Here is a 26,799-nt window from a genome sequence, read left to right on the forward strand (position 1 = left end):
GGGGGGGAGGAGGAGAAGGCTGCCTGACCCCTGGCTGATGCTTTCCCCATCTCAATGGGGGAGAGGGGGAGGGAGAGGAACAAATTTAAAAAGACCCTCCAATATTTTGATTCTATACATAGAAAATTAAAACTAATGTATACTTTTCCATATGTGGAATCCAATTTTTGGGAGGTATCATTTAAAATTGAAGTCATTTTAGACTACCTACCCTTATGTATTTTTTTCAGAACATTAAACAAGCTAGAAAAGAATGATTATGTAAATCCAGTGTAATTTTTGCTTCTGAAAAAAGGCTCTGCCAGCTTTGCAACCAAAAACATTACCTTCATGTCAGTCTCTCTTGGAATGTGATCCTTAAAATCTTCAATTGAACTTACAAGGAAAGGAATGTGGTAGGATAAGACCTAAGACAGAGAAACAAACATGGAACTAGAAAATTCTCTTAATAGAAGTGTCTTCTAAACATGCCAATTTGTTACTTTATTACATTTATTCTATTTTTTCATGAGTTGTAAATATATCACAGAGTTTACCAAAGAGAGAGCTTATTATACTCAAATTTGAGCTGTCAATGGAAGACATGGGGAAAAAAATTGTTATAGTTTTTTTTTTTTAAATTGAAAAGCACGCTGTTCCACATTGTGAAGGTACAGGTGCAAACGTAAGCACCACCATTGTTAGTTTTGAATAATAAACTCTTCAGAAGTCCAGATTTCATCTTTCAGAATGGGGAACTGGGTTTTACTATTTTCTGTATACATCCTTTTGATGTACAAGACATTTAACAATTCAAAATAAACTTTAAAAATGGAGAACCTTTGATTGGTAAAACCTTTTAATACCATACTAACTAATCTTTGAATTTAATTCAAACTGTATCAGAATAAATGTAGTTATTTCTTACATCTCTAAGTGCTTCCTGTGCCAGTGAGCGAAAAGACAAGATTACACCAATAATCGTCATCCTCTTTAAAACACTGTCAACAGCTGAAGAAAATTAAAAGAAAAGTGCATTAGAACCTATCACCATTTACAGAACAAGACTCTTCAAAAGCAGAGGAAAAATAACTCACTAAGTTGAGAGTGTATGACAGTCTGAGAAAGGGATACTTCCCAACAGCTAAAACTATGAGACAATAATCTTTTGTGCACAGCTGATAATAGACATGTCTATAACAAACCTCCCCTGCCAAGCGGAGGCACACACAGAAACACTATGCTGCTCTGGCATGCTCTTCCCAGCTGGAAGCAGTACAGTCCTGTTTGTGCAGCCCTGCAAGGCAGGCTAATTAAAAGCTGAGAATCAGAGCTATTTAGCATGCCCACAGACCTCCACCAACTGAACTAGACTGCTTTCAAATTGGGAGGTAATGTGCACGGTTTAGCACAACATGTCTGAATATACTGCTCCCTGGCTCTGCAAGTTTATGGTATAGACATAGTGCAACAAATTACATATATTGTTTCTGAGTACTTCAGAAAAAAATGCATTTGTTGCACATAGTCACCAATATTTGAACTCTCTGGCATCTTCATCTAATTTAAATGGTTTTCTCCCCCAAAGCTGCAACAATATACTTACTATGATGGAGTCCATGCACAAACAAGTTTGCCAATGAAACTAGTACATTCTACACTGTGTCTACAGCTATTCAGATGCACAAGTTTTGAAAACAAGTTTATACTCATTACAAGTGACAGTCTGGGTATACGATATAGCATAGATACCCTGATAATCAGCACTATAATATCCTTAAGCCAGACCCCCCCAAAAGTATTTAGTTGCTTAAATTCCTATTGATTCTAACTGGGGATCAGTAGGAATTTTGGAATTGGGTCTCAAATACTTGTGGAATTCATACTAATGTCTCATTTTTGTTTCTATGCACACAAGCGGAACATATTTTAAAACTTAGTGGTTTGTATGCATTGTGCTTAACTATAAAAATAAAATCTTAAATTTTATTGTTCATGTATATTTATCTTACATGGGTTAGTTTTTAATATTCATTTGAAAGTAAAAGTGTAGGAACAAAACCCAAAAATGAACAGCATCTTTAACAAAGGCATTGTTAGTTAAATTACATACACGATAATCTCTTAAAGAGTGCCGCCATCTGGTCCGGTTTATCAAAGCTGGTCCTCATTTGTGTTAGCACTTCAACATTCTCCACCACAAGTTTCTAAAGAGAAGCAGGACCTCAGGTCAGCCACAGATCTCAGTATGCTAACAAGATAAGTGCATACTTTAGGACATTTCAATTTGGCAAGCAGGAAACTGAGCTCATGAAATCCATATGTTTGCTTCATCTTTTCCTGAAGGAACTAAAAGATTATCCTGGTAGGTCCTAGCTGTACACCAAATGGAAAACCATGAATGACCAAAAGGAGGAAGAACTGATGATGGGAATGCATTTTCAGCAAAGTATGAGATTCCATAAAAAATGAGTTTATAGAAGCCAGTAAAACTACAAAATAAATCTTCATGCTAAAATCTATTAAAGTGATATTCTAATCCTAACACATTCCAATTACTTTTTCTTAAAGCAGCCCATTACCTTGTTCTTTTTACTAGTTATGATTGTATGGCGGTTTATTGAATTTCTGTAAACTCCTTATTCAATTGTACAGCAGTAAAAAACTGTACGAAAAAACAACGCAACTTATTCCAAACAATGATTCAACATGGCCATTTTCAGCACATCAGTATGGTTGAAATAAAAGGAAAAAATATGTAAAGGCAATGTGTTTCTTTGATCCACAACTTAATGCTCCTTGTGACATGCATATAAGTAATAACTTATCTGCAGTAATTATTCACCAAATGTATACATTAAGGACTTTAACTAATGGATCCAAGACGAAGACTTTGTGCTACCTTTCTGAGGCACCTAATGCTGGTCAAGTGCTTGTTTTAAAATGCTTTCAAGCAAGAAGGGCCTATTTTAATAAAATAAAGAGAGACAATAAAAAATAACCAATTGGAAATACAGTTAAAAATACTCCATTCTTTGAAGAGATGTGGGTAATCCAGATGTATGTCTTTACATGGGAGCATTTGTTTGAGCTGTAGGTTACTAAACGGAGAGATGACTACGCCCTCTACATGTGTGGCTGGAGGTTACTAAATGGAGCATGATTATGCCCTCTTTTCTCAAGAGTCCATTCTTTAATGGTTAGCTTGCCTTGTGTAAAAAGAGAAAGAAAGGATATACTAGAACAGTGGTTCTCAACCTTTTTGGACTTGAGGCCCCACTCATTCCTGACCTGCAGCCCCCTGACCCTGCCAGTGCCCCTCATTCCCAACCCACAGCCCCCTGGCTCTGCTGGTGCCCCTCACCCCCAAACCAGACCCCCAGTTGAAAACCGCTGCTCTAGAGCAATGGTTCTCAGCCTTTTTGGTTTCCATCCAGAACTTTTCTAAATCTAGCGACACTCCATTTAAAAAATGAATGTATTACAATAATTACCTGCTTGCAAAAGGCCAGGAGATGGTGGTGGGGGACGAGGGGACCAAGTGCTTATCTCTTTGAACAGGGGCTGGGAGGTGGTGATCAGGGAAGGAGCAAGTGCTTAGCTCCTTGAACCCTGCCATACTTAAAAGGATTAGGTAGCACCCCAGCTGAGAATCACTGCTCTAGGGATATCTGGACTGAAAGAGAGCTACCAGGTATGATGACTGCCTTATGAGAGGGAAAACAGAAACACCCCCTTCTTGAAGTATACACTTGTCAACCCAGAGTAGCTACCAATAGCTTTGTGCCAAAGGAACAGCAGGCTAGAGGGAGAGAAAAATAGGGTAAATTATCAACAAGCATACAGATTATTATCAACATAGAACTTTAGAGGTGCTCTGAAGGGGAGCAGGTGGAAGATTCTACCATCACCTCACTCCCAAAGCTGGCACAGGGACACTGCCAGGTTTATCTAAGGACATTTGGTTTTGGAAGGCATGACGTTCAAGAAATGACTTTTCAAATTGCTTTACAAACCATATTTATCTCAACCCATGCAGGAGCTTGGTTGAAACAATGCAACTGGTAAATAAGGAATGTGAACAACAGATTAAATATTGATGCAGACACAGAACCAGACAAATATCATGGTACAGTTAAATACAAAGGCTGCAATTGTAACTGAAATTACTACCCAATTTAGGTAATCTTCCAAAACTAACTTGCAGGTCTGTTCCAATTTAGATTTGAAACTACACCAATGATTCAAGAAGGGGTGACAAAGGTGAGCCCTCTCCACACTTTTAGGTCTATCTAAAAACCCTGACAAAGTCAGTCACATCTATGCTCCCTTATTCCAAAATTAAGTTATAAGAATTAAGACGAAGGAAGCTACAAAGTTGTGTAAGACAAAAAAAAACACTTCCTCACCATGCATTGTTATATATGCCAAATCCAAATGTTTAGGCACTTTGCTGTCTACAGGGACCTCAATAAGACCCCCTTCTGAATGAGAGATAACTCTATTTGTACATAACTGCAGTTGTGACCAATGTAATTTAGTTCCTCACAAGTGGACTCCCAGAATGCAGTATGCACAATGCACTAATTTTACCAAAACTTAGTAATTAGCCAATCCCTTAGCATTATGGGAAGTCCATCATATTTAAAGGTAAGAAAGGTATACCTGAAACAGGGGTTATTTGCAGAAATGACAAACTGTGACCAGGTTTCAGGGGTGTTGGTTGTAGCCGTGTTGGTCTAAGGACATAGGCAGACAAGATTCGTTGGGTAATGTGATATCTTTTATTGGACCAACTAAAATAGCTGGAAAAAATCTTCTTTACAAGCTTCTGGGTACATACACCCTTGTTCAGGCAGAGGAAGCATCTGCAGTTCTTATATGCTCTCTTGGATGGGATGCTCTCATGGATGGCTTCCCTCCCATCCAGGACAGCACATAACTGCAGACACTCCCTCTGCCTGAAGAAGGCCATTTGTATCCAAAAGCTTGCAAAGAAGAATTTTCCAGCTATTTCAGTTGGGCTAATAAAATATATCACATTACCCAAGGAATCTTCTCTCCAAACTGTGACCACCTCATTTTCTCTCTAGCATGTCCACACAGGAACCAATATTTAGCCCTGTTTGGGATGTGAAAGTAAAAGGAAGCATGTGGAGCATAGCCATTGCTGCTTCTGGCTGAGATTTCACAACCCATTCCACTCCCAGCATCAGTATGGTTCCACGGCACCTGACTTCACCAAAATTGCGCTCCCTGCCAGCCAGACAAGTATTTTCATTATTTCGTTTATGTTTCCTGCAAACACAATACCGTTATGAAAGCTGAGGAAAACTAGTTTTTCTCCGATAAGCTCTCTGATAAGCTCTACTCTTATGTGCCTCATAAATTATTTTCTGCAAATCAGAGCTTTACTATAAATTGTTTTTGTGGTTCTGCATATGTTTTCTGAAAAAAAGTCCTTTAAGAACTTGAAAGGCTAGTTCTGAAAAATAGCTTTAAGAAATTGTTAAGGACACAAAAACTGCTAGCACTTGAACAGTAACTAAAATACCCCCCACCCACCACCGAAAGTTTCATGGTACAGGTCAAGGATTTGAATAATTTTAGAAGAATCAGACTACCATATCAAGCTTACTGTTGCTCACCCCAGGCCAAGGGTAATGCACACTCTTGATGGAACTGGAAAGGGCTTGAAGTGCCCTTATATTTTAATGGCATTACACTCCCTAGCCATTCAGCAACACTGAAATTCACAGATACCAAGGAAAATGCAAGTTCCTTGAAAATGTGCAACAAAATGAGTATGTGAGAGAATGGTCCTCTCGACACATTACAGGTATTATGCAACTGAGCTGGTTAAATAATTGCACAATTACCTCGATACCAGATACACGTGCAGTGTACTTATCACACAATAAAAGCTCCAACCAGCTATAAAGTTAGACTTTGAAAATGTGTACTAACTCTATAGCTGGTTGCTATTAAACTTTAGCTTATGTGTAGCAGGGTCTCCCTTCTGCTGGGAACTCCATCAGCTGTGGGCTACCAATTACAGGGGTGCACCTTGCCAAGCCAAGAGCACTTTGCACTCCCAGCCCCAGCAGCTGTGGGCTCCAGGTCTTGGAAGCAGCCTGCAGCTGCTAGGACCTAGAGTCCCACACCTGTGGATGCTGGGTCCCTAAAACTTCTCCCAGCTATCCCCCCTGCCTCGGGGGGCTTCATGCACCTTTGGGGACAGGGAGATTGCCACTGCAGTGATCCCTCAGCCCTGGGAGTCACTGCAGCTGTGAGCCACTTGCCTGGGGTGCGTGGGGGCTCCCAGCTGTGATCAGCACCCCCTTCACCGGCAATAAGGTATGATGGGATCTAATGTGCAATTGTGTGAATCACACATTACATTCCATCACACTTTTGCCAGCATGTGCACAGGGGGCTTAAGTGTTAAGAATTCTGATACTCCAAAATTATTTTTTTCTTTTAAAACACAACAAAAATTATTATTCCTTGAGCTTAACCTGTAAATCAGGATTTATCAAGCAATAGGCTCCAAACAATAAGTCTCCAAGTGCAAAAGGAAAAAATACACTTGAGACCACAATGCATCTAAATTCCATAAATAACAATATTAAAAAGGTCATCTCCATGGCACAGATTTTAGAGCTCATAGTATGACACAAATGGGCTGCTTTTGCAAAAAATTTTAGAATAGTCTTTCAAGATATTTAAGAATGTTTTCCAGAAAGAGTTAACTGTACATACACATCAAGAAATGTTTAGTATCAACATGTTCCACTACTTGCCTGTATGTGTAGTAAACCTCCCCAGCACAGCCATAATTTCCCTTCAATATTTGCAATTTATATTTTTTAAATGTATTTTAATAACAAAATGATAGCAAGCCCAAATACTTCAAAACAAGATCAATGACACTTTGTATATAAGGATAGGATAATGCATTTAAAAGGAAAAAATGGAATGGAACATGCTTTGAAATGAAAGATGACAAATACTAAATGAAAAGACAAAATCCACTTGAAAATCAAATCTGTAAGGAAGATAAACATTCAGAATGAGGAAAAAAAATATGAATGTTTTAGTTTTCATGCAGTGCAGCTATAGTCATAGGCTGTAAACACAGAGCCTCTTTGGTATTATAAATGGCACAGGGGAAAATAATTAAAATGTGATTACCTTAAGTTCAGCAACCTGTGAGGAAATGTGCCACATAAGACTTTCACTTAAGAACTTCATGCCATATGGTCCCAGCAGTTCAGAGAGAGCCCTCATTTCTGAGAAGTAACACACGTCTTCATTCAAACATTTATTTTGCAGTAATTTAATGAGCAATATTATTCTACCACAGCAGGCTTAAAATTGGATTGATATTAAAATTTAAAGTAATGGTCACACTGCAACATTATAACCATCTGCTGTATTTATTTATAACATATGTAAGTACCCCCTGAAACCATAGAATCACCAACAATCTAAAAAAATGAGTTCTCAGAAATAGAAGTGAGAAGGAGAGAAAAGTATGGAACAGACAAAGTGTTATGGATAACAAAGCTTCTCTAAAAACATGGCTGATAGTCCAACATCTCTCTGTAACTATCAGACTCAAGCATGTGAAAAAGCTTCATAAGCAATATGGAGAATTAAGTCACAGTTTACCTGATATATCAGAGTACTCCTCAGCATTAAAAGTCAACTCATTTTCTGTAGGTAAGTTCACAAATGCCTTCATTGCTGGGAAATAGGCTATATGACCGTTGCTGACTTGCCTCAACAAGGTTTCCAAATACCTTGGTAGGGAAGGAAAAGGCATTTTTTTTTTTTTTTTAAGTATGCAGTTCAGCATACATAAGCATACAGTATACAGTTCAGTGACAAGGGGCATTTTTACATGTACAAGGCGCTTTGAAAAGTGCCCAGCACAGCGATGCTTGCAGTTGTATAAGCAGTGAAATGGCAGTGGTGTGCCTTCAAACTAGAACACTTAGAAAGTGCTTTAGGTCAAAAGAGCACCACTGCCATTTTCTGTGTGGATGTGCATTTTGCTGCTTATACAAATGCATGCGATGCAGCGCAGTGTGTCAGCTCGCATGCAGAGCAGACCCGATTAATCGACTGAGTCTGCTCTGAAGTGGTGGATCTCTGGCGTGTCGTGGGACAAAAATGTATGTGTATAAATGCCCATTCAAAGGCTTAATTACTCATCTACTTAAGACTTATTTTAATGGCTCATTAAAATGGTGCACAGACCTTTTTCAATACCATTCCACTGCACACACTTAACTGAGTGAAACAAATCTTGTTTGAAATTGAAAGCTTGTGAATATCCATAATAGACAATTTAAACCTGCTGATCAAGCAGAGTAATCGGATAAATGGCAGAAGGCAGGACAGGACTTCACCTTTGGCTGCTTACAGATGTTAAAAAAAGCTGAAAACCAGTGCTTCTATTTAAACTTAGTGTGCTCCTGCATCAAGCCCCGCACACGCCCAAAGGAGGCACTGGACCTGGCTCACCCAACATCAGTATATATCGGGCACTTGGGTGGAGCTTTTTCAACCCTTTTATCTAATAGCTGATTCAATCAGCTACTGAATTAAAAAAAAGAGCCAAAAAGCACCACTGAAGTGCCTAATCTATACAGATGCTACAAAAGCGAGGCCGAACTAACATGCTGGTTTTTCTGGTAAAGCACGGGTTTTTATTATTTATTTATTTTTTAACGTTTGTAAGTAGCCTCTGAGTGCCCATAGACATGTGGGACACCTGCTTTGATGCATTATAATTACAGCACGCTGCAACAGCCTTGGCATATTGTGCATTCAGCGTCCCCCCGCTTCAAAATGGTGAACAAGCTTGTTGAATGAAGTTTAGTTGAAGTGCCCCTAGCACCATTTTGAAGCATGGGATGCTAACAGATCCATCATCCATTTATTCAGTCCTTTCATAACCTGGCTATGCTATATGTGCTGCCACAACATCCTGCAGCAATGAATTCCACAACTAAACTATGCACTGCCTAAAAAAAGGACTTTTCTCTTGTTAGTTCTAAAACTTGTCATATGCTCTGTAGCTCTAGTATTTTCGGACTTGATGAACAACAGTTTCCTATTCACTTAGTCAACACCTTTCATGATTTTATAGATCTCCATCATATGCCCCTTCAGCCTTCTTTCCAAACTGAAGAGTCTAAGCCTTTTTAGTCTCTTCTGATATAGCAACTGCTCCAGGCCCCTGTTCATTTTGGTTGCCCTTTTCTCTCTCTTTCCTAATTCTGCTACATCCACAGTATTCACAATGTGGGTCCATCTTGAATTTGTGTAATGGACATGATGATGTTCTCTATTTTGTTTCCAATTATCTTCTTAATGATGCCCAACATTTATTGGCTTTTTTGGTCGCTGCTGCTGAGCTGACATTTTTAGACTATTATTTACAGCAACTCCAAGGTCTCTTTCCCAAGTTGTAACAGCTAGTTCAGAACCCAGAATAAGCAGATAGTATCATCTTGCAAACTTGGTCACTGCACATCCACATTTCCAGGTTATTGATGAAAGTGTCGAACAAAAAAGGGCCCAGCACAGATCCTTGAGGGACCCCACTTCCGACCTCACACTATCCTGAAAGGTCACTATTTATACCTACTCTTTGCTTGCTGTCTTTTCACCAGCTCTCAGTCCACAAAAGAACATTCCCTCCAATCCTGTAGCAACAGATGGTTTGTTCGTTTAAACTTTTGATGAAGGAGCTCGTTGAATGGTTGTTGGAAGTCCATATACATTATGCCAACTGGATCTGCCCTTGTCCATGTGCTTGTTAATACCCTCAAAAACACCATCAGATTTGTAGGCAGAATTTTCCTTTATAAAAACTATGATGACTTCCCTAGCAGATCATATTTGTCCAGGTGACTAATGATTATTTTTTATTACAGCTTCTACCAACTTGCCAGGGATGGAAGTGAGACTCACCAGCCTGTAGTTTCCAGATCGCCTATGGAGCCCTTTTTTTGAAGATGGGTATTGTTGTCGACCCACCAGTTCTCTGGCACAGAGGCTGTTTGTAATTATAGGTTACATACTATTGTTAGCATTTCTGCAATTACACTTCAGAGTTTCTTCCAAACCCTTTGGTAAATGCCATCTTGTCCTGGTGACTTATTAGTATTTAGTTTATCAATCTGTTCTAAAAACTCTCTCTCTTGTCAATGTGGTATAGCTCTTCAAGACCATCTATTAGACAGGATTGATCTGGCATGGGAATTTCCCCAATACCTTTTGCATTAAACACTGATGCAAAGAATTTGTTTAGTTTCTCTGCTATGGCTTTATATCTGAAAGCTTATGCCGCCTTTCTGAACAGGCTAGTCAGTCACTAAGGTGCCATGCTGCCCTGGCCTTCTAAAATGGCTAGTCTCCTTTTTCCACCCAGTTAGATAAATGTAAATATATATTGAGCTTATAATACACATGAATGATTTCTTACCAATTTGTGTACAGGCTGGTAATGGTTGGCTCTCCATGGCTATCTAAATGTTGAGTTTGCTGAAGAAGAACATTGTTAAATACCCTTGTGATGTCAATCTGCACATAGTTTTCTATCGACTGAAGGACTGTCATGTAGGCTCTTACACTTGTTAACAGCTCTGAAGGTTTTGCAATCTCTTGTGTTGCTTGATTATACATAGTCATTCCAACAATTGACCTTTAAAAATCAAAAAGACAAGTTACATTCATACATTAGATGAACTGAATAACAATTCAGTCTTCCTACATGAATAAAGTACAGGATATTCCAATTTATCTGAATATGTCACTAACTTGCTAGTATGAAACACCTCAATTTTTTATAACCAAAGTTTAAAACAAATATATAATACATGTATTTTTTAGAGCGAGGTAAACGGCAAAGGAAAAACAATGTACCTAAAACACACATCCCTGATAACATTTTGTGAGGCTTCCTAATGTACATATTTAATACAATCAAGATATTAATAGAACTATGTTTTACCAGATAAATGATACTCAAACTACTCAAACTATTGGTCTTCAGGATAAAGTAAAAAACTCCTGAAATAGTATGTATCATGCAAATGCCTATCTGTAATGGTATGATGCATAAAAATATACTTAGCATAGTGTAAAAACTAATCAGCAGCCAATCATCAACTACTCTCAAGAGCATTATTTAGGACAGATTTTTTTCTTCAAAAAGAGCTTTTATAATTTGTCAATTTGTAAAAGATTTAAAATAAAAAATACCATTGAAATAAGCAAAAAGGAAATGTAAAGTGATACAACAAGAAAAAGGATTCAAAAGTACTCCTGCTGCTGTGCATAAATATTGTTAGGATCACAGGAGAGATTGTAATGTCACTTGTACACACTGCAAACTGAAGACAGTTCAACATATAAAGAATGGACCATCTACCAATTTCCTTACACCCATCTCTATCATACAGTATCAAAGAAGTTAGAAACAAACTCACTTAATAGGATTACTTCTACCCTGTACAAGTAAAAGACTGTTCTTTAGACAACAGCATTCACTGTTTTAATAATGCATTCAATTAATTTATATACCGCCCTTTTCAACAAAGCCTAAGAAGGCCTTACAACAAGAAAAGAGAATAACTTAAAAATAGGAGAGTGGCAAGAGAACAGTGAACAGTTAGAGAATTAGAACAGTGGGGGCCAACCTCTTTGGTAGGTGTACCACAAACCAATCCTGCACCCTCCCCAAGTGGCACTCCAATCCACTTCCCCTGCCTGATCTACTGTGCTTCTGCTCCCAAGCCTGATCCACTGCTACTCGTAATGCTTTTTTGCCCTGTCTGCTGCCGTGCTGCCTGGTCCAATGTGCCACGTACCACACACAGAGTGCCCAAGACACTTGTGGCATCTGTGTTGCAGGTTGGCCACACATGAACTAGCATATCAAGATGAAGAGAGACCCCTCTAAACAACTCTTCATTCTAGCTTTGGTAAATGCCTGCTCAAAATAGGAAGTTCTTACAGCACTTATGGAAGCATGCATTAGTGAAATCCATTTCTTAATTATGTATGTAGTGCTTCCATTGACATATTGCAAAGTGTTATATAAAGTGAAATCCTCTGTCCTTCCCTCCTACAATTTACAGACAAGGAAACTGAAGTATGCAGTATGCCTGAATTTGCACCAAAAATCATTAACAGGACACACAAATTGTATATCAGATGCTCAGTCCCACTCTCAACCTTCCAGATCACATCTGCCATACGACACTGATCCTGCAAGACGCTGAGCACTCTAGACTCCTTTGACTTCAGTGCACTTGAAGTTTCCTCAGAATCTCACAGGGCCAGACCATTCTATAGTAGCTTAGAGAGAGGTCCAAATAATTCGGTGTTTTGATATTAATTTCATAGTCAAATATAGATTTGCACACTCATAATTAGGTATGTGTGTATAAAAGATGCACATGTGCTGACTTATTACTGTCTTCAAATTGACTGGGCTAGATACAAGTTTATTTAAAGCATTTTTAATTGTAAAACAAGTAAACAACATTTACTGTTGAAACTTTTACTATTTTTACAAGTTTACTTGTGATGCAATCTTCCCTTTTTAAGACCTATTTCGGAAACTGTCACATTACAAAATATACCTGGAGACAATATAAACAATAGTCCAGCCAACCACAAACACATACAGGTTTAAAATAGTAAAAAACTAATGTGTTTATGAGACAGAAAATGAACCCTTTATTTAAAGGTAAACTGCAAACCTCTGGAAGAAATACCATTTAAAAAATTCAGAAACCCAAAAAAAGAAAAATTGACAATTTTTTTTCTCTTCTGACCAGTATGTCCAATTTCTAGCTTGAGACTGCTCTCAACATCCTCTGGAATAATTTGCCAGCTTGCTGCTAGACTGACCACCAATCCACAAAGCAAAAAATAAACACAAGGAGAGCCACAATGGTTTAGGATCATAACCTCAAGCCTCCATGAAAAATCAACAATATTCACTTTTTCTAAACCACAGTCTCCTCCCAAAAATATCCCTGACTGAAGTGCTCAAAGGTCATACCCTGAACCTCACAGTCCCACTGATTCCTTATACTCTAATATGATGGATGTAGACAAATCCCTACAAGAGGTGAACTCCAGCATCAAGAGCAGTGGCTGTTACAGTAAGAAAACCTCCACAGGAGCCGACATTTACCTTTTAGTAAAACCATTCACAGAAGGGAGAGGTCCACCACTAGTCTACACGGAAGTGCATCAAGCAGCCCTCAATATTTAAAAAAAAACCTGAAGTCTTCTCTTGCTTTCCTTAACAGGTACAGAGTTCACATATTTAAGTCTTCTCTCCAATAACGGGTAAGATCACTGTCTAACCTAACCCTGATTTGGGACTTGATCTTGGCTTGTGACCTCCAGCTCTGGACTCCTGGCTTGTGCCTTTGCAACACAGGTGACCTACTCTGACTATCCATACTTCAGTCCATTACACTGCCTGCCCCTAAGAACCACCCATCAATATCTTTATATAGACAAGAGCTGATCAGCAACAAATGCTCCCTTTCTTCCAATACTGTAAGCCCAATACCATGCACACCACCCTTCTTTTCACTAGGAACCACACTGGACCTGCCCAGGAACTCGCACAACAGTTTGGCCACCTCTGCGCAGCGAAAGAACTTGGAACAGAGCCACTGTGATAGGTCACATGGTTCTTCAATGGATCATGTACGACTCCCCCCACCTGGCTGGGGTCATTTGACCTCGGTCCTCTTTCCTGCCAGAGAGGCAGGGGGTCGGACATGATGATCCTTTGTGGTCCCTTCCGACTCTACAATCTGTGAATCACAAACACCTACAATAATTCAGAATTCTAGGTACGATAAAATCTGTTCTCCTGCATCCCCAGGGTGAGAGGTAACTGGAATTTTTACATAACAGGCAATCTGAAACAGGTTATCTGAAAACCCTGGAAGGGGTTTTCAGATAACATGGGGGGGCTGCATGTGGAGCAGGGGAGAGGATGTGGCAGCAGCAGTGCAGGGTGGTGGGTGTTGGAGGCAGCGCCACGCAAAGCAGGGGGTAGTGTGGTGGCAGTGGCTGCATGCAAAGCAGTGGCAGCACAGGGTGGTGGATGGCGGCAGCTGCCACTGCATGCGCGCTTTCTGGCCCCCCACCTGCCATGTTCGGCCAGCCAGCCAGAATATCCAGTTAGTTAAATGCTGGGTAGCAGAGATTTTACTGTACGTGGTTTTAGAAGAGGCAATCTCTGCATTCAGACATTTGTAGAGTCATCAACTTCTCATGAGCAATATGGAATTATGAATTCAGGATTTGGCTGATAAGTAGAGGAAAATATGCACATTTAAAAGGAAAAATCAGAAGTGTTGTTTACCTACACGTTTTCTAACTGATTTGGAATTTCTGTTCTTAGAAGTTATCAGTTCATCTTTAAATGTACGCTTGTGAAATACATACACAATATTTTTCAAGTTAGAACAAAAAAATTACGACTACGGAAATCTCTTATTTTGTGGTCTCTTACTTGGTAAAGCGGATTTCCAGGTGAGACGTTAAATACTCCCTTGGGGTAAACGTGTGTTCCCAAACCACCATGTTTGGTACATAATTGATTGAGAAGCAGAGCTCAGAAAGTGCAGTGTGCAGTTTGTCCAGACTTAAAAAGAAACACATACATACACGTTACATAATGAATGATACAAGCATTTCATAGAAATAAACAGAATTCATTATGAATGCTGCTGAAAAAAGTTTACTACCCCTCTGAAAAGAAGTTTGACGTATGCAGTGCTGGCATTAGGAATAATTTCTAGCAAGTTGATTTAAAAACTGTGACTGTACAGAATGCACTCTGTCCATCCCTATCTGGGGTCATGGAAAAGAGCAGATCCCCAGCAGCCATTGTAGTGCCCCTACACTCCTAAACCAGCATAAAATCAGCCCTTTCTTATTTAAGACATGCACCCCAATTTGTGGGGTGGGGAGGAAAGGGGACTGATTTTCATGGAAGAGGTATATAATATACAGGTAAATATGACAATTTAAGTACAAATATGCCTTCTCACAGTTGCTCTTCTAGTATGGCAACAGGGAATGCTGGAGACAAACTTGCTTAAAAGATTAGCCAACGACTTTCTATTACTTCTGGTAACAATAACCAGTGTAAACCAATCCAAGTGATATGAATGCTGACATAAAAGCATGGGGAAGACTGAAGGAGTAAGAAGAATGGGCTCACTTAGTCACCACCAATCTGTTTTTCCTCATGCTTTCTACTCCTGGTTTTTCCCTTTCCGGTTCCCCTTTCTTTCCAGTCTGTTTTTTTGACTTCTTGTTCACGGCTTGACTGATGGTTTTGGCACAATGCTTTGGCAGCAACTGCAACAGAAAAAATTCTTAGATTTAAAAAAAAGTTATGGTTTAGGTGCAGTTTCCAACACAGAAGTGTACACTTTGTATTTTCTTTAGCTGAGCATACAATTGCTATTTAGAAACACTGTCCTGCTTTGAGCAGGGGATTGGACTAAATGACCTCCTGAGGTCCCTTACAACCCTAGCTTTTTATGATTAAATGAACATCTTCCACCTCATGTTTCCCAGTTTCAAATATTTTTAACATATCCTCAGAAGTAATACAGGCTAACATGGAACAGAACCATTAAAATGATCTGAGTGGTTTAAGCAATTGGGAAAAAAAAAATCAAAGTGAAATAAAGGAATAAATAATATACAATAAACAGATATCAAAGAGTTTCTTGATAGCTTTGGAGATTTCTCAGACAAATTAAAATGTGGCATATCCCATTAAATAGCATATGACACACATACAATTAGTGTTAATTTTCAAGATACTTTGCATACAACTATTGAAATATTTTTTGCAACTAAAGTATAATATAGCATAATTTTACTCAAGAGTTGCTTGTACCACTGAAATTTAAATATCTGCATTCCACAGCTTCTCCCCTGCAACCAAAAACCCCCAAACAAACCCTCCTCAAAGTACTAGGTACCTGGGTTCCTAATCAAACTATTAACAAATAACTTTTACCCATTTCTATAACCAGCAACATTTACAGATGAACCCTTCAAAGTTCTGATCCTCCAAATCTTAGTCTAGCCTGTCAAACTCCTTCCCCAACAGCTTTACAGTCCTATCATAATGAAACACACTGATCCTAGCAGAAGCAAAGCCACTATTACTGGTCTTAATTTTAAATTAATTCAAAGTTTGAACTGCTAACAAAGAACATATTTTCTGTTAGGTTTGTGGAAGTAATGGGTGTTATAATGTTAATGCTAATTATGCTATGATGGCACATTCCTAATGATTTTAAAAAAAATATATTTTTACTCATCTTCCAAATCTGAGATATTGGCCCCTATAGTCTCACAATCTTTATAACATTGCATACAAACAGGCATGTTCGCTACTTTAAGAGGGGAGGGAAAGTCAGTGTTTGGGAGCATGTAGCAGCTGTTATACTGTAACTGCAAGACACTGTAATGATACAAGTGAGCTACAGCACCCTAACTTTAACCCTGGAAGAGGCAGGTTAGGATGGAGTGGCTCTGCTACACTTGTATCACTAGAGAATCAAACAGATGTAACAGCTTGTACTGGTATCCTTGGATAGTGATACAAATGTTATATCTATCTAATTCTGGAGAATTTATTCATGACTGAAAGCACTTCTCACCTGATCACTCAGCGTACACTGTTCTGTGCAAATATCTGTGATAAGATTTCGAGCTTGCTTAGCCATTTCATCCAAGAACATGTTACATAAGGAAAGACTGCGATCTCCAATATGATGTCGCTATAAAAAAACCCCAAAAAACAAAGCACACCCTTAGAAATTTGTTTTCTAAATTTCTGACAGTGTTACAATATACGTCTATGGCTAATTCACAAGATAAACTACTCTGCATTATTCCCTGTCTACCTGAATTTGTATATATTAAAATAACACATTGGTTACATAAGACTCCCCCTGCTGCCCTGAACCAATGCCCTAGTGTCATGCAATGTGCCCCTCCTTTGCTGCACTGCATCGTGTGGCCCCTCCTGCCTAAGCTCCCCATCCTCAGGCTCCTTCAGTCCCATGGGCTGTGCCATCCACAGAAGGAGAGAGGGAGTGCTGAGCGATGCCCAGACTGGGAGCCAGGACCTTTTGGGAGCTGGATATGGCCTGTGGACTACGAGATGCATAGCCCTGGTTTATAGCATTACATCAGCAACACATCAGTCCTGTGTATTTTCAAGTGAAAAAGCAGTTAAAATGAGTAATTTAATTTTAATTTAATACTGTTAAATTATAATTATATTATAATTTAACAGTATATTTAAACATTACCTCTTCCGGACATAGTTCATGGGTACAGCTCATGAAGTGAGTGCAAAGCAGTGGGAATGCAATCGAATATCTTGATTGAGAGGGAAGCTCCAAACACTGCTGAAACATCTTCTCAAAAGCACGACTATAAAAACTTTATAAGAACAGAAAATTAAAGTTTACTACTAACATAATATTTCAGTCAGATTCAGACAAATGTCGCAAAAGACTATCTTCTTTTACCCAGATCGACTAAATTATTTCAGCTACAGATCAAATCCAGCTCATTCAATTGTATGTGCACACACAGAGAGAGGATACCAACAATTTCTTTCTGCCTTGATCATGGAATAAGTCACTTTATGGTTATGCTAAAGCAAAAAGGTGCTGGACTTCATTTCTGGTTTATTCTTCAATGTAATTATTTTTTCAGTTATGAAAAAACTAAGTTAAGAAAAATATTTTTAAGGTGATAAAGACATTTTATGCTAATAGCCAGTGCTGTCACTTACAAAGGGAAAAACCAGGGAACACTCACAATAGTTTAAGTGGTATTATTTTAATCTGCTAGTACCCTAAACTCAGAAGTAGGATTGCCTGAATAACTCTGATTCCAAAATTCATCATGCACCCCCCTCCTCCCAGCATTCAGAAATATTTTAAATTCAAATCCATTCTGAAAGAGCTAAAAGCAAAATATTTTTCCCCCCTCAGAAAATTTGATAAACATACAGAAGGGCACAAAGCAAAAGAACACTTTGCCTAAGCATCCTAAAAATAAGCTTCATTTAGCACTGAAATCCTCAGTATGAATTTATATAGCCTTTTAAACAGTTTGTTTCCTCATTTATATATTTCAGTACCAAATATTTAAAATTCAAGGTTGTTTTTATTTTTTTCTTCCACAGAGCTTTTAAAAAAGTTTCAAAATCTTAGTAATTTTGGATTTGCTTCTTATAGCAAAAAAAGTTTAGTAAATACTTTTCAAAGCTTCTGGAAAGCTTTACTTGAAAAAAAAAAATGGTTGCATAGATATGGCAACTTCTTACTGAAAAGAACTTTGCCCCGTGAAAAGACAGGTTATATTCATTAATTTTATTGATTCTTTCTGTATTAATTCTGCAAGGCCAACACAGCTAAAGCAAAACGTGCTAGACAATTTCTCATTTACTGTTCAACATAATTTTTTATGATGTTCAAGTTAGTTAAACCAATAAAAACAGAAATACATGTATATGGAAAGGGTGTCTAAGGCTTATCTGTAGAGGGCATTTTTATTTTGGTTGGCTTTAATAAGTTTTGTATTATTTGATATCTTAGGCACTACAAATCTGAACATTAGTAAATCACCTGGGCTAATCAGGTTAATCATCAGCATTGTTTAGGAAATTCTTTGAAGTGTACTTTTCATATCATCTAGGCAAATAATTATTAATAATGTGAACTGCTACTGTCTTTCAAGTTAAGGCATATCTGGTATGTGGATTTGCAATAAGGTGGGCATGCATGTGCGCACACAGTCATTCTTAGATAAACCATCACCATTAACCTCACTGTCTCATATAAATAAGAGTTCTAATTTACTCTACTCCTTTGCTGAAACTTCCTAGATAAAATTCTGTTTAAAAACTGCACTTGCAAGAAAACACAGAAAACAAATCTTCTACAGTCAGAAAAATGACATACCAAAATATAGAAAGGTCTGATGTTTCCACCAACATCTCCACCAAGGAATCGACCATTTTTGTGTGGAAAATGATAGTGTTCATCATCTTCCCAAGTTCTCTGTGATCTGCAAGGCTCAGTGAAGCCTTTGACACACTGGTGTAAGCCTGTAAGATCAAAACGAGACAGAAATTTGACTTTATTGATGCTTCTCTAAAGTACAGTGCAGCCAGGTATTCATTTTAAAATGGCTTACACCAAGCATGACCAATGCTTTTAATAAAAAGGCTAAGTTTTCACTTAACCCTGCACACTCTCTTTTTACACTTTAAAGTCATATAACAACAACCAAGTTGTAAGCCTGATTTGAAAGCAGGTATGACCACCACCACCCGGGAAAGTTTCTGGAGCAAGATATTCTGACAAAGTCAAATACAATGTCCCAACCTGGCCATTGCTGAAACTGTTTACTAAGAAACAGCCTTACTCCCCCACTCCAACTATTCTCAGAGTTATTTTTTTTGAGGCTCAGAGATGGGAAGGGAACCATATAAAATGATACTGAGCCTAATTAGAACTGCAAACAATGTATATAAATAAGACTTGGGTGTTAATTTAGAAATCTATGCTGATTTTATTTAAACTAAGCTATGCAAAAAGTTCTGTTCAGGAGTTTTGCTTTGTTTTTACTAGAAATAATGATTGAGAAAAACTAAGAAAGAAGGCATTAAACTGTTATGTGCAGGCTAGCAATCTTCATACTTTAAAGTACTTAAAGATAGTAAAGGGTCTGGCTTTGCTCAGCTGTGCAAAGACGTCATAAAAGGCAGGACTGAAAAAGCAGTCTTTCCTCTTATGTAACTTTTTCCCCCCCTCAAGTAAAACAAAGGAACCAAAAATAAAATCTATCCAGATTTTGGACCCAAGATCTCTCTAGCTCTAAGAGTCCTTTTGAGTGAGGGGAATTTAAGAGTTTCATTAATATCTGTGAGAGTAGCAGAATAACAAACTTTTATTGTGTTACTGTCTATTCCGTTGGGGGAAAGTTACATCTCTAATAAGTATTCCTTGTGCAACTGCTTTTTTGTGAGGACCCACAAATAGGTGGACACATGGCTAAAGCTGCACTTAACTGAACAGCTCATGCTGAACGGCTCCTCCAAACCAGAAAGCCTTCAGAGAATGAAGAGGAGCATCTTCAAGAATTGAACAAGTGCTTGTTATGCAAAATCTGCATTTCAGTTTCAGGGTTTGAAGAGATAGCACACTGTGAATGAGGGTATGAAATTTCAACATAGCAGCTACTCTGCGCTATCTGAAATATCCTACTACATGCCACATTGGTATTCACATTGATTCACAAGACCAGCCAATTGGCTGTACATTCACACTCTTGTTTACAGCACATTAACTTCCCTATACAGACAAACCCTTTCTTTATAAAAGCAATTTTGCAGCCACTGTAATTTGTTATATAAAAATTCATGTTTAAAGCATGGTTCTTAAAGCACTGGTAAATGACCATCTTGAAACTACACAAGTGTTCAAAAGTTCTGCTTTCATATGTAGTCAGAATCACCTCCGTTTACCTTAGGAAAAAGAAACAAGCTTCCTGCTTTACAGAGCAAATATTATGGTGATAGAGAAAGATGGATTCTACTCTGATCAGGAACCAGATTTACCATAATCCCAAACTTTGCTTTTGTCTAAAGAGAGACAAGGGGAAGAGCAGCCTTGAACAACTCAACCAGCCTACACTGCCTAACAGCTATACTCTGGTATACTGTGGCACGAATGGAGGGGCCTGGTGTATTACTTTTGTGGTCATTCCAAGATTAGGAGACAAGCAGTACAGACTTAAAACTCTTTGATCACACCTTGAAAAACCACTCACTCTCTCTCTGATAATGGCCTCCTCCCTCCCTCTGTTCTGTCCCATACTTTTTTCCTTATTGCTGCTACCATTCATTTGCACTACCCATTCACAGAAGGCACTTTATCACTTCTACAGCTCTAGGTTTTCCAGTTATCCTATCATTGCTTAAACTTTTTTCCTGAAACCATATGGACTTTGTTCACTTTGCCCTTTAGCTAAACATTCCAGAAAAACATGGGAAAAAATGATCTCTTTGGTCTTGTCTACCTTAGAATGAGATACTTTCTGAATGAAAAGCCTTATTCCATTTGCAAACATTACCTTTTCATATAAGCCTGTAAATTGATAGCAAAACTGGATTCTATTCTAGACAGAGCCACTGTATGAATTTAAGTTTATCTTACTTAAACATAATTAATTCCAATAAGCAACACTTTCACAGTTTGCTCATAATAAAAGGCCCATACAATTCTTTAGTTTGCCAGAATGAAATCAGATTCAGTGGTATACTGTATGCATATCTGATTTTGAAAATGTATGAACTATTCTTTAAGGCATGCAAAGAGAAAAGCAAAGAACTTCTACAAAGAATTAAATCATAACACATTATCTACACAAATTTTACTCTGATATACCATCACAAACTGTTCTGCCTCATTTGCAGTTTGAGTGAAGATTGCATCATTAGTCTCAGAAACAAACCATTTATTACAAAACATAAGTATACTTAAGACTTACCTGTAATCTAAACCAATCTAATCTCATCCCTCTGAAGTCAAATACCTCCCCATCTTCAACTGCATCAGAAAAAATACAAATTAAACCATCTTTAAACAGTAACCATGAAGACAAATTCACATTTAGAAAGACTGAGCTTCAGTATAAAGGCTCTTAATGATATTTTTTTTTAGTCTTTAGGAGAACAAAACCAGATTTACCTTCATGATGTGGTAAATTCTAATATTATAAAAGCCTTAGTCTGTCTGTCCATAACGCTTTAGTCGCACTCTGATTAGTTGTCATCATGGCGGGGACACTGCTGGCCTGCCCCCCGGGTCCCTGCTCTCATGGTGGCACGTCCCCCAGCAGGGCTGAAGCGGGGGAGCGGGAGGACAAGGACAGCGGCACTGGCCTCACCACCCTCCCCAGCCCTGCTTCTTGGAGACAGAGGGGGGGAAACAGGCCCAGACCTGACGTGGTGGGGGGGGGAGAGAAAAGCGGGGGGGAAGTGGGGCTGGACGAGAGGAAGGGGCAGGCCTGGACATGGGGATCTGTCCCCACCCCTCCCCCCCCCCACGACGGTGGGGACTGAGGGGCCAGAGTGGGTGGGCGAGGCGCCTGGGAAGTGGGGGGCGCAGGAAGGACGGGAGTCCCTATGGGGCCAGAAGCAGAGCGGTGGCAGTGCAGGCACTGTGGGGCGGTGCTTTGTCCTCCCCACTCCCGGTCATTTTTGACAGGCAATTGGCTAGTCCCAATATAAATGGCCACACTAATAAAATCCAGTGCAAGTGAATTAAGCATTTATCTGGAAGAAATGTGTGCCATACACCTGAAGTGAAAAGATGGGACTTCTTCAAAAAAGAATTCTCCAAAATTTGTAACTACAGATGATTGCCTCTCTCTAAGCCTGGTAAACATTTGCAAAGGAGTACACACAGAAACTTTGCAGGACTATTCCAGGTAGAAGGCAGGACAGATGGCAGCTGAGTGTAACTCATTCAGAGGCATAAACTTTCAAAGACAACAGCCTACTTTGTCAGATGCTATTCCAGATAAGTATACTGTCTGGAAGCTTAAGAGGTGAGGGTGTCTCTCTGGGAATGGACTCTGGTCCTTACAGAATTTTAAAAAATAAAATTAAATACATTAGGATGCATTTTAATAGCAATTAAAGAATACTGATGAATAAGGATGATTAAACCAGTTTCAAAAGTTAACTTGTCTAACAATACTGTTAAAACTCTGTCTACAGTGTTTATTGTAATCCAGTTTGACATAACACTGCAATTATATGCCCACAGAATGAAATAAATCAGTGATTCTCAACCAGGGTGTCTTGGGGTACCACACAACATTAGTGCTGTTACGTGTGCAGACACCTACATGTGTTTTATAAGATAGACAACAGGTCAGAAGGGTTTTTTTGATACTATGCATTCCTATTTGAAATCCCAAGATTTTTCTTGAGTGGTTTACAACAGAAGGATTGCGCTATTATTTTTCTGTGGTTAAAAAAACAAGTGAAAACTAACAGCTTGCATTTTCCAAGGGGTGTCTTGAGTCCTCAAACATTGAAAATTACTGGTATAAATGTTCACTGTGTATTTTACATGTATACAGCATGACTTCACTACTTTAAAAGCCCTAGTATGCCACCATTATTCTTCTTACTGCTTATTGCAAGGTAACTTTTCAAAAACTGTTCCAGGGAAACCACATGGTATTCCAATGATCCAAGATAAGGGCAGCATCAATTAGGCAATTTTGCCTGCACAAGTATTTTACGACGGTTCAACATGCCAGATGCATTATTTTCCATTTACAGGAGCAAGTCTACATGAACATGAAACTTTCTAGTAACTTCAGTAACCAGTACTCCTTCAGGTAATTTCCCTTTTCTGAGTATACACTGACAATTCAAAAGAAAGGTAGGCAACAGGCAGTACTGGAAAAGGCAAACATAAAATGCTGGAAAGAAACCATTCTACGTAACGGGAAGTAAGAAAACGTTGAGCTTACCTAAGTACGTTATTTGCTATAATGGATTCTAGAAAGGCTTAAGCTCAAGGTAATGGAAACTTTCTCTTTCGTTCAACTTTTCCTTGAGTACATCTGAACAGACTCACCTTGTTTCACACTTAAGGAAGTCATAGTGTTGACAAAAGAGGACATGATGATTGATTCATCTTCAGGGCACACTGAGAGATTCTAAAACAAAAGTAAACAATGTTACCATAATTATTTCCAACTTATTGTCTATACTGAGAACATATCAAGAAAGCCTAAATCCATACGTTTACCAAATATGCACTACATTGAATGCTGTTGTTTTTAACCACTTCATAAAGTAAGTAACTTGAAAAGCAAATGGACTTATAGCATTGCTAAATCTATTATAATTTTCAGATACATAGGGATTGATATCTGTTCTTCTGAGAAAAGAGGACCAAGAGTTTACTGGCTTCAGAACAACTTGTATCAATATGCTAAAACACGATTGCCTCTAGAGCAATGATTCTCAATTAAGATACCTTGAGATCCTTTCAAGGGTGCTGTGGGGTTCCATACAATGTTAGCACTGTTAGGTGTGCAAACATGATTCACAAGATTAAACCCAGAGATTTCAAATAGGAATCCATAATGTCAAACATTCTGACCTGATGTGGCCTTTCTGAGCTGGCATTTCCCAAGGGGCATCTTGAATCTAATGAGTAGTGCTTTGAGTCTAAAAAGATTGAGAACCACCGTTGTAGGAATTTTGCTATCCTGAGCATGCCAGACAGTACCTAGATACTAGAGCTGCGGAAAGCTTCGGGTGCCAATCCAATTCGAAAGAGATTAGGCCCGATTCGGTGGCCGAATCTCCAAATCTGATCAGGAGACCAGTAATAAGGGTCCGAATCGATTCGAAGCTCTCTGAATCGATTTGGAGAGCTTCAGCGATTTGGGCAGTCCCCATTTGCTGCTGCATGGAGCTAGACTCGGACTCTGTGCCAGTAAGTAGGGGGCGGGGGGTAAAGGGGGGGGAGGAGACCATGGGGGGGACCCCTGTCAGGCCCATCCCCTGCCTGCTCTCCCAGTCCCCTCTGAGCACCCCCTGACCCCTGCCCTGCAGTCTGGCTGCTGCAGCAGCCATAGGCATTGGGGCTTGTGGCAGAGCACCCCATGCAGTGCAGAGCAGTGGGGTGCAGCAGGGATTGCCCCCCACCGTACCTGGCAGCAGCCACTGAGTGCAGGGCTTTTTTTTTTTTTTTAAAGAGCCAGGAGCTGGGGCCAGGCAGGGCAGCCATTGCCATGACTGGGACAGTGGGTGGAGGATGAGGCCTGTTTGACTCAGAGAATCAGCCAATTCAGCAGTGGCCGAATCTCTGAATCAGATTCCGCTGAATCAATTCAGGACAGTGATTCGAATCACCGAATCAAATCACTGTCCCCCAAATTGACTTAATCCGAATCTCAAGTGAATACTAGCTGCTTCGCACAGGCCTACCGGATACTTTCCAGACTGCAGTCATACAATGGGCACTAAATATTTTTCTGTTCCTGGTATTTTGCCAGTATAGATCCCTGACTTATCTGCATAGAAAATTTAGCTCTGACTAACTGCAATAAAAGCTGTTAAGCACATCAATACCACATTACATTTTGCTTTGCTTTCCACAAAGCTTCACATCAACATCTAATAGTCATAAACTAAGTCCGACATGAATGATTTATACCATCTAGAAGTACGTTTTGGATACTACGTTTTCAGATGCTTTTAAAAAAAAAGACTAGTTTTTGCAAACATTTAGATTATATGGCTACATAAAAATACAAAAGCAAAATAGTAATAAATAATTCTGATTATTGTAAACATTTCTGGCTCTTTACCAAATGTGGAATTTCACAGTATATTATATCACCTCACAATCATGTCAGTCTAATACCGTTTTTGGTACTTGTTAAGCACTGAATATAATTAGTCCCCGGACTCAAACCACTATTTACATTTTCTCATTTAATTTTGCCTGTAATTTTTATGTCGATATGAGACCAACATTTATGCAATTGTGAGAGTTCTAGAAACAAATTTTCTAGGTCTAAGAAATCATTTTTCATGGGTAACTGATGCTAAATTCAAAAACATAATTTATACCATAATTCTAATACATATGCATACGTAAACCAGTAGAATGATTATACTTGCAGTAAGGGGCTACAGAGATTTTCCAGATAAAAATGAGTGACGAGAGGATATAGAAACAGCAAATAAATCTAACTATTAGAAAGTCTAGGAATTCATTTACTTTTAAATAAAATCAATTAAGAGTCAAATTCAATAATTAAAAAAACAACAGAATTTACAGCATACTTGAAAATAAATTCAAGTCTACAGCACAACACATACTGGTAACAGTCTGGATAATACATAAGAATCCTATGCCTTGAAGTATAGGTTAGCAAAATCTGTGTGCCATCTAGTGGTTATATGAGGGTACAAATTTAGAAACAGTGGCTCCTGACAGACGTGAATACAAAAAAACCAAACAAGTCCCATGCTTTACCAGAAGCAACAGAACATTATTTTGACTGGACTCTGCAGCATCTGTATAGATTGCGTGCTTCAGTGAGGCTTTTTGGCACTTTCATCTAAAGCCAATTCAATCAGCTATTAGATAAAAGTATCAAAAAAGCCCTGCTGAATCGCCTGATCTATACAGACGTTGGGCAGCTAGGTCCAGCTAATGTGATGCCCCATTTGGTCTTGTGCTGGGCTCGGCATGGGGGTGATCAGAGTTTAAAGCACTGTTTTGGGGGTTTTATTACATCTATAAGCAGCCAGTAGAAATCAAAGGCTCTCAAAATAGGCTGCTGGAGCATGCTGAAAGCTCCTTCCAGGGATGTTGTAACATGGGTGGGTTAAAACGCCCTAGATGCCTTCTGTGGAGGCAGATTTGGAAGTAACTGTAGTTGGAGCCCATGCTCTTCATGCAGCTCTTCTCAGTCTGACCCCACATGCTGCTCCTGGAAACAGCTGCACCAGGCAAGTGGGACTGTCCTGTACCTCTCTGATTTTGGAAAAGCACACGATTGGACTGCGAATAGCTATAGCAAGGGCACATGCTCTGGCCACAACTATTTGCACTGCCCATCTGGAGGGGTCAGGCTGCACTGCAGCAATCTTTATCATAGTTC

General features: G+C 39.0%; 1 protein-coding gene across 5 annotated transcripts in view; it reads right to left on the minus strand.

Moving 5' to 3' along the window:
* Positions 1 to 26,799, minus strand: part of NCKAP1 (NCK associated protein 1) — an 82,377-nt gene that overhangs the window by 14,757 nt on the left and 40,821 nt on the right. For 4 of the 5 annotated variants that reach the window (XR_003093865.1, XR_003093864.1, XM_025203223.1 and 1 more), the window contains exons 13-25: positions 23,748 to 23,829; positions 21,640 to 21,698; positions 19,047 to 19,192; positions 17,382 to 17,514; positions 16,725 to 16,844; positions 15,263 to 15,402; positions 14,549 to 14,680; positions 10,481 to 10,699; positions 7,654 to 7,784; positions 7,174 to 7,271; positions 2,093 to 2,186; positions 908 to 990; positions 327 to 407 (exon numbers count right to left, since the gene is read on the minus strand). Coding sequence is in view for 3 of the 5 variants with exons in the window: in XM_025203223.1 (XP_025059008.1) it covers positions 327 to 407; positions 908 to 990; positions 2,093 to 2,186; positions 7,174 to 7,271; positions 7,654 to 7,784; positions 10,481 to 10,699; positions 14,549 to 14,680; positions 15,263 to 15,402; positions 16,725 to 16,844; positions 17,382 to 17,514; positions 19,047 to 19,192; positions 21,640 to 21,698; positions 23,748 to 23,829 (1,518 nt within the window). In the remaining 2 variants the exon portion in view is untranslated. The remainder of the gene's footprint in view (positions 1 to 326; positions 408 to 907; positions 991 to 2,092; positions 2,187 to 7,173; positions 7,272 to 7,653; positions 7,785 to 10,480; positions 10,700 to 14,548; positions 14,681 to 15,262; positions 15,403 to 16,724; positions 16,845 to 17,381; positions 17,515 to 19,046; positions 19,193 to 21,639; positions 21,699 to 23,747; positions 23,830 to 26,799) is intronic. The other variant, XM_025203224.1, reaches the window with a different exon arrangement.

The sequence above is a fragment of the Alligator sinensis genome, unplaced genomic scaffold, assembly GCF_000455745.1.
Source record: "Alligator sinensis unplaced genomic scaffold, ASM45574v1 scaffold269_1, whole genome shotgun sequence".
NCBI classification, from domain to species: Eukaryota; Metazoa; Chordata; order Crocodylia; family Alligatoridae; genus Alligator; species Alligator sinensis.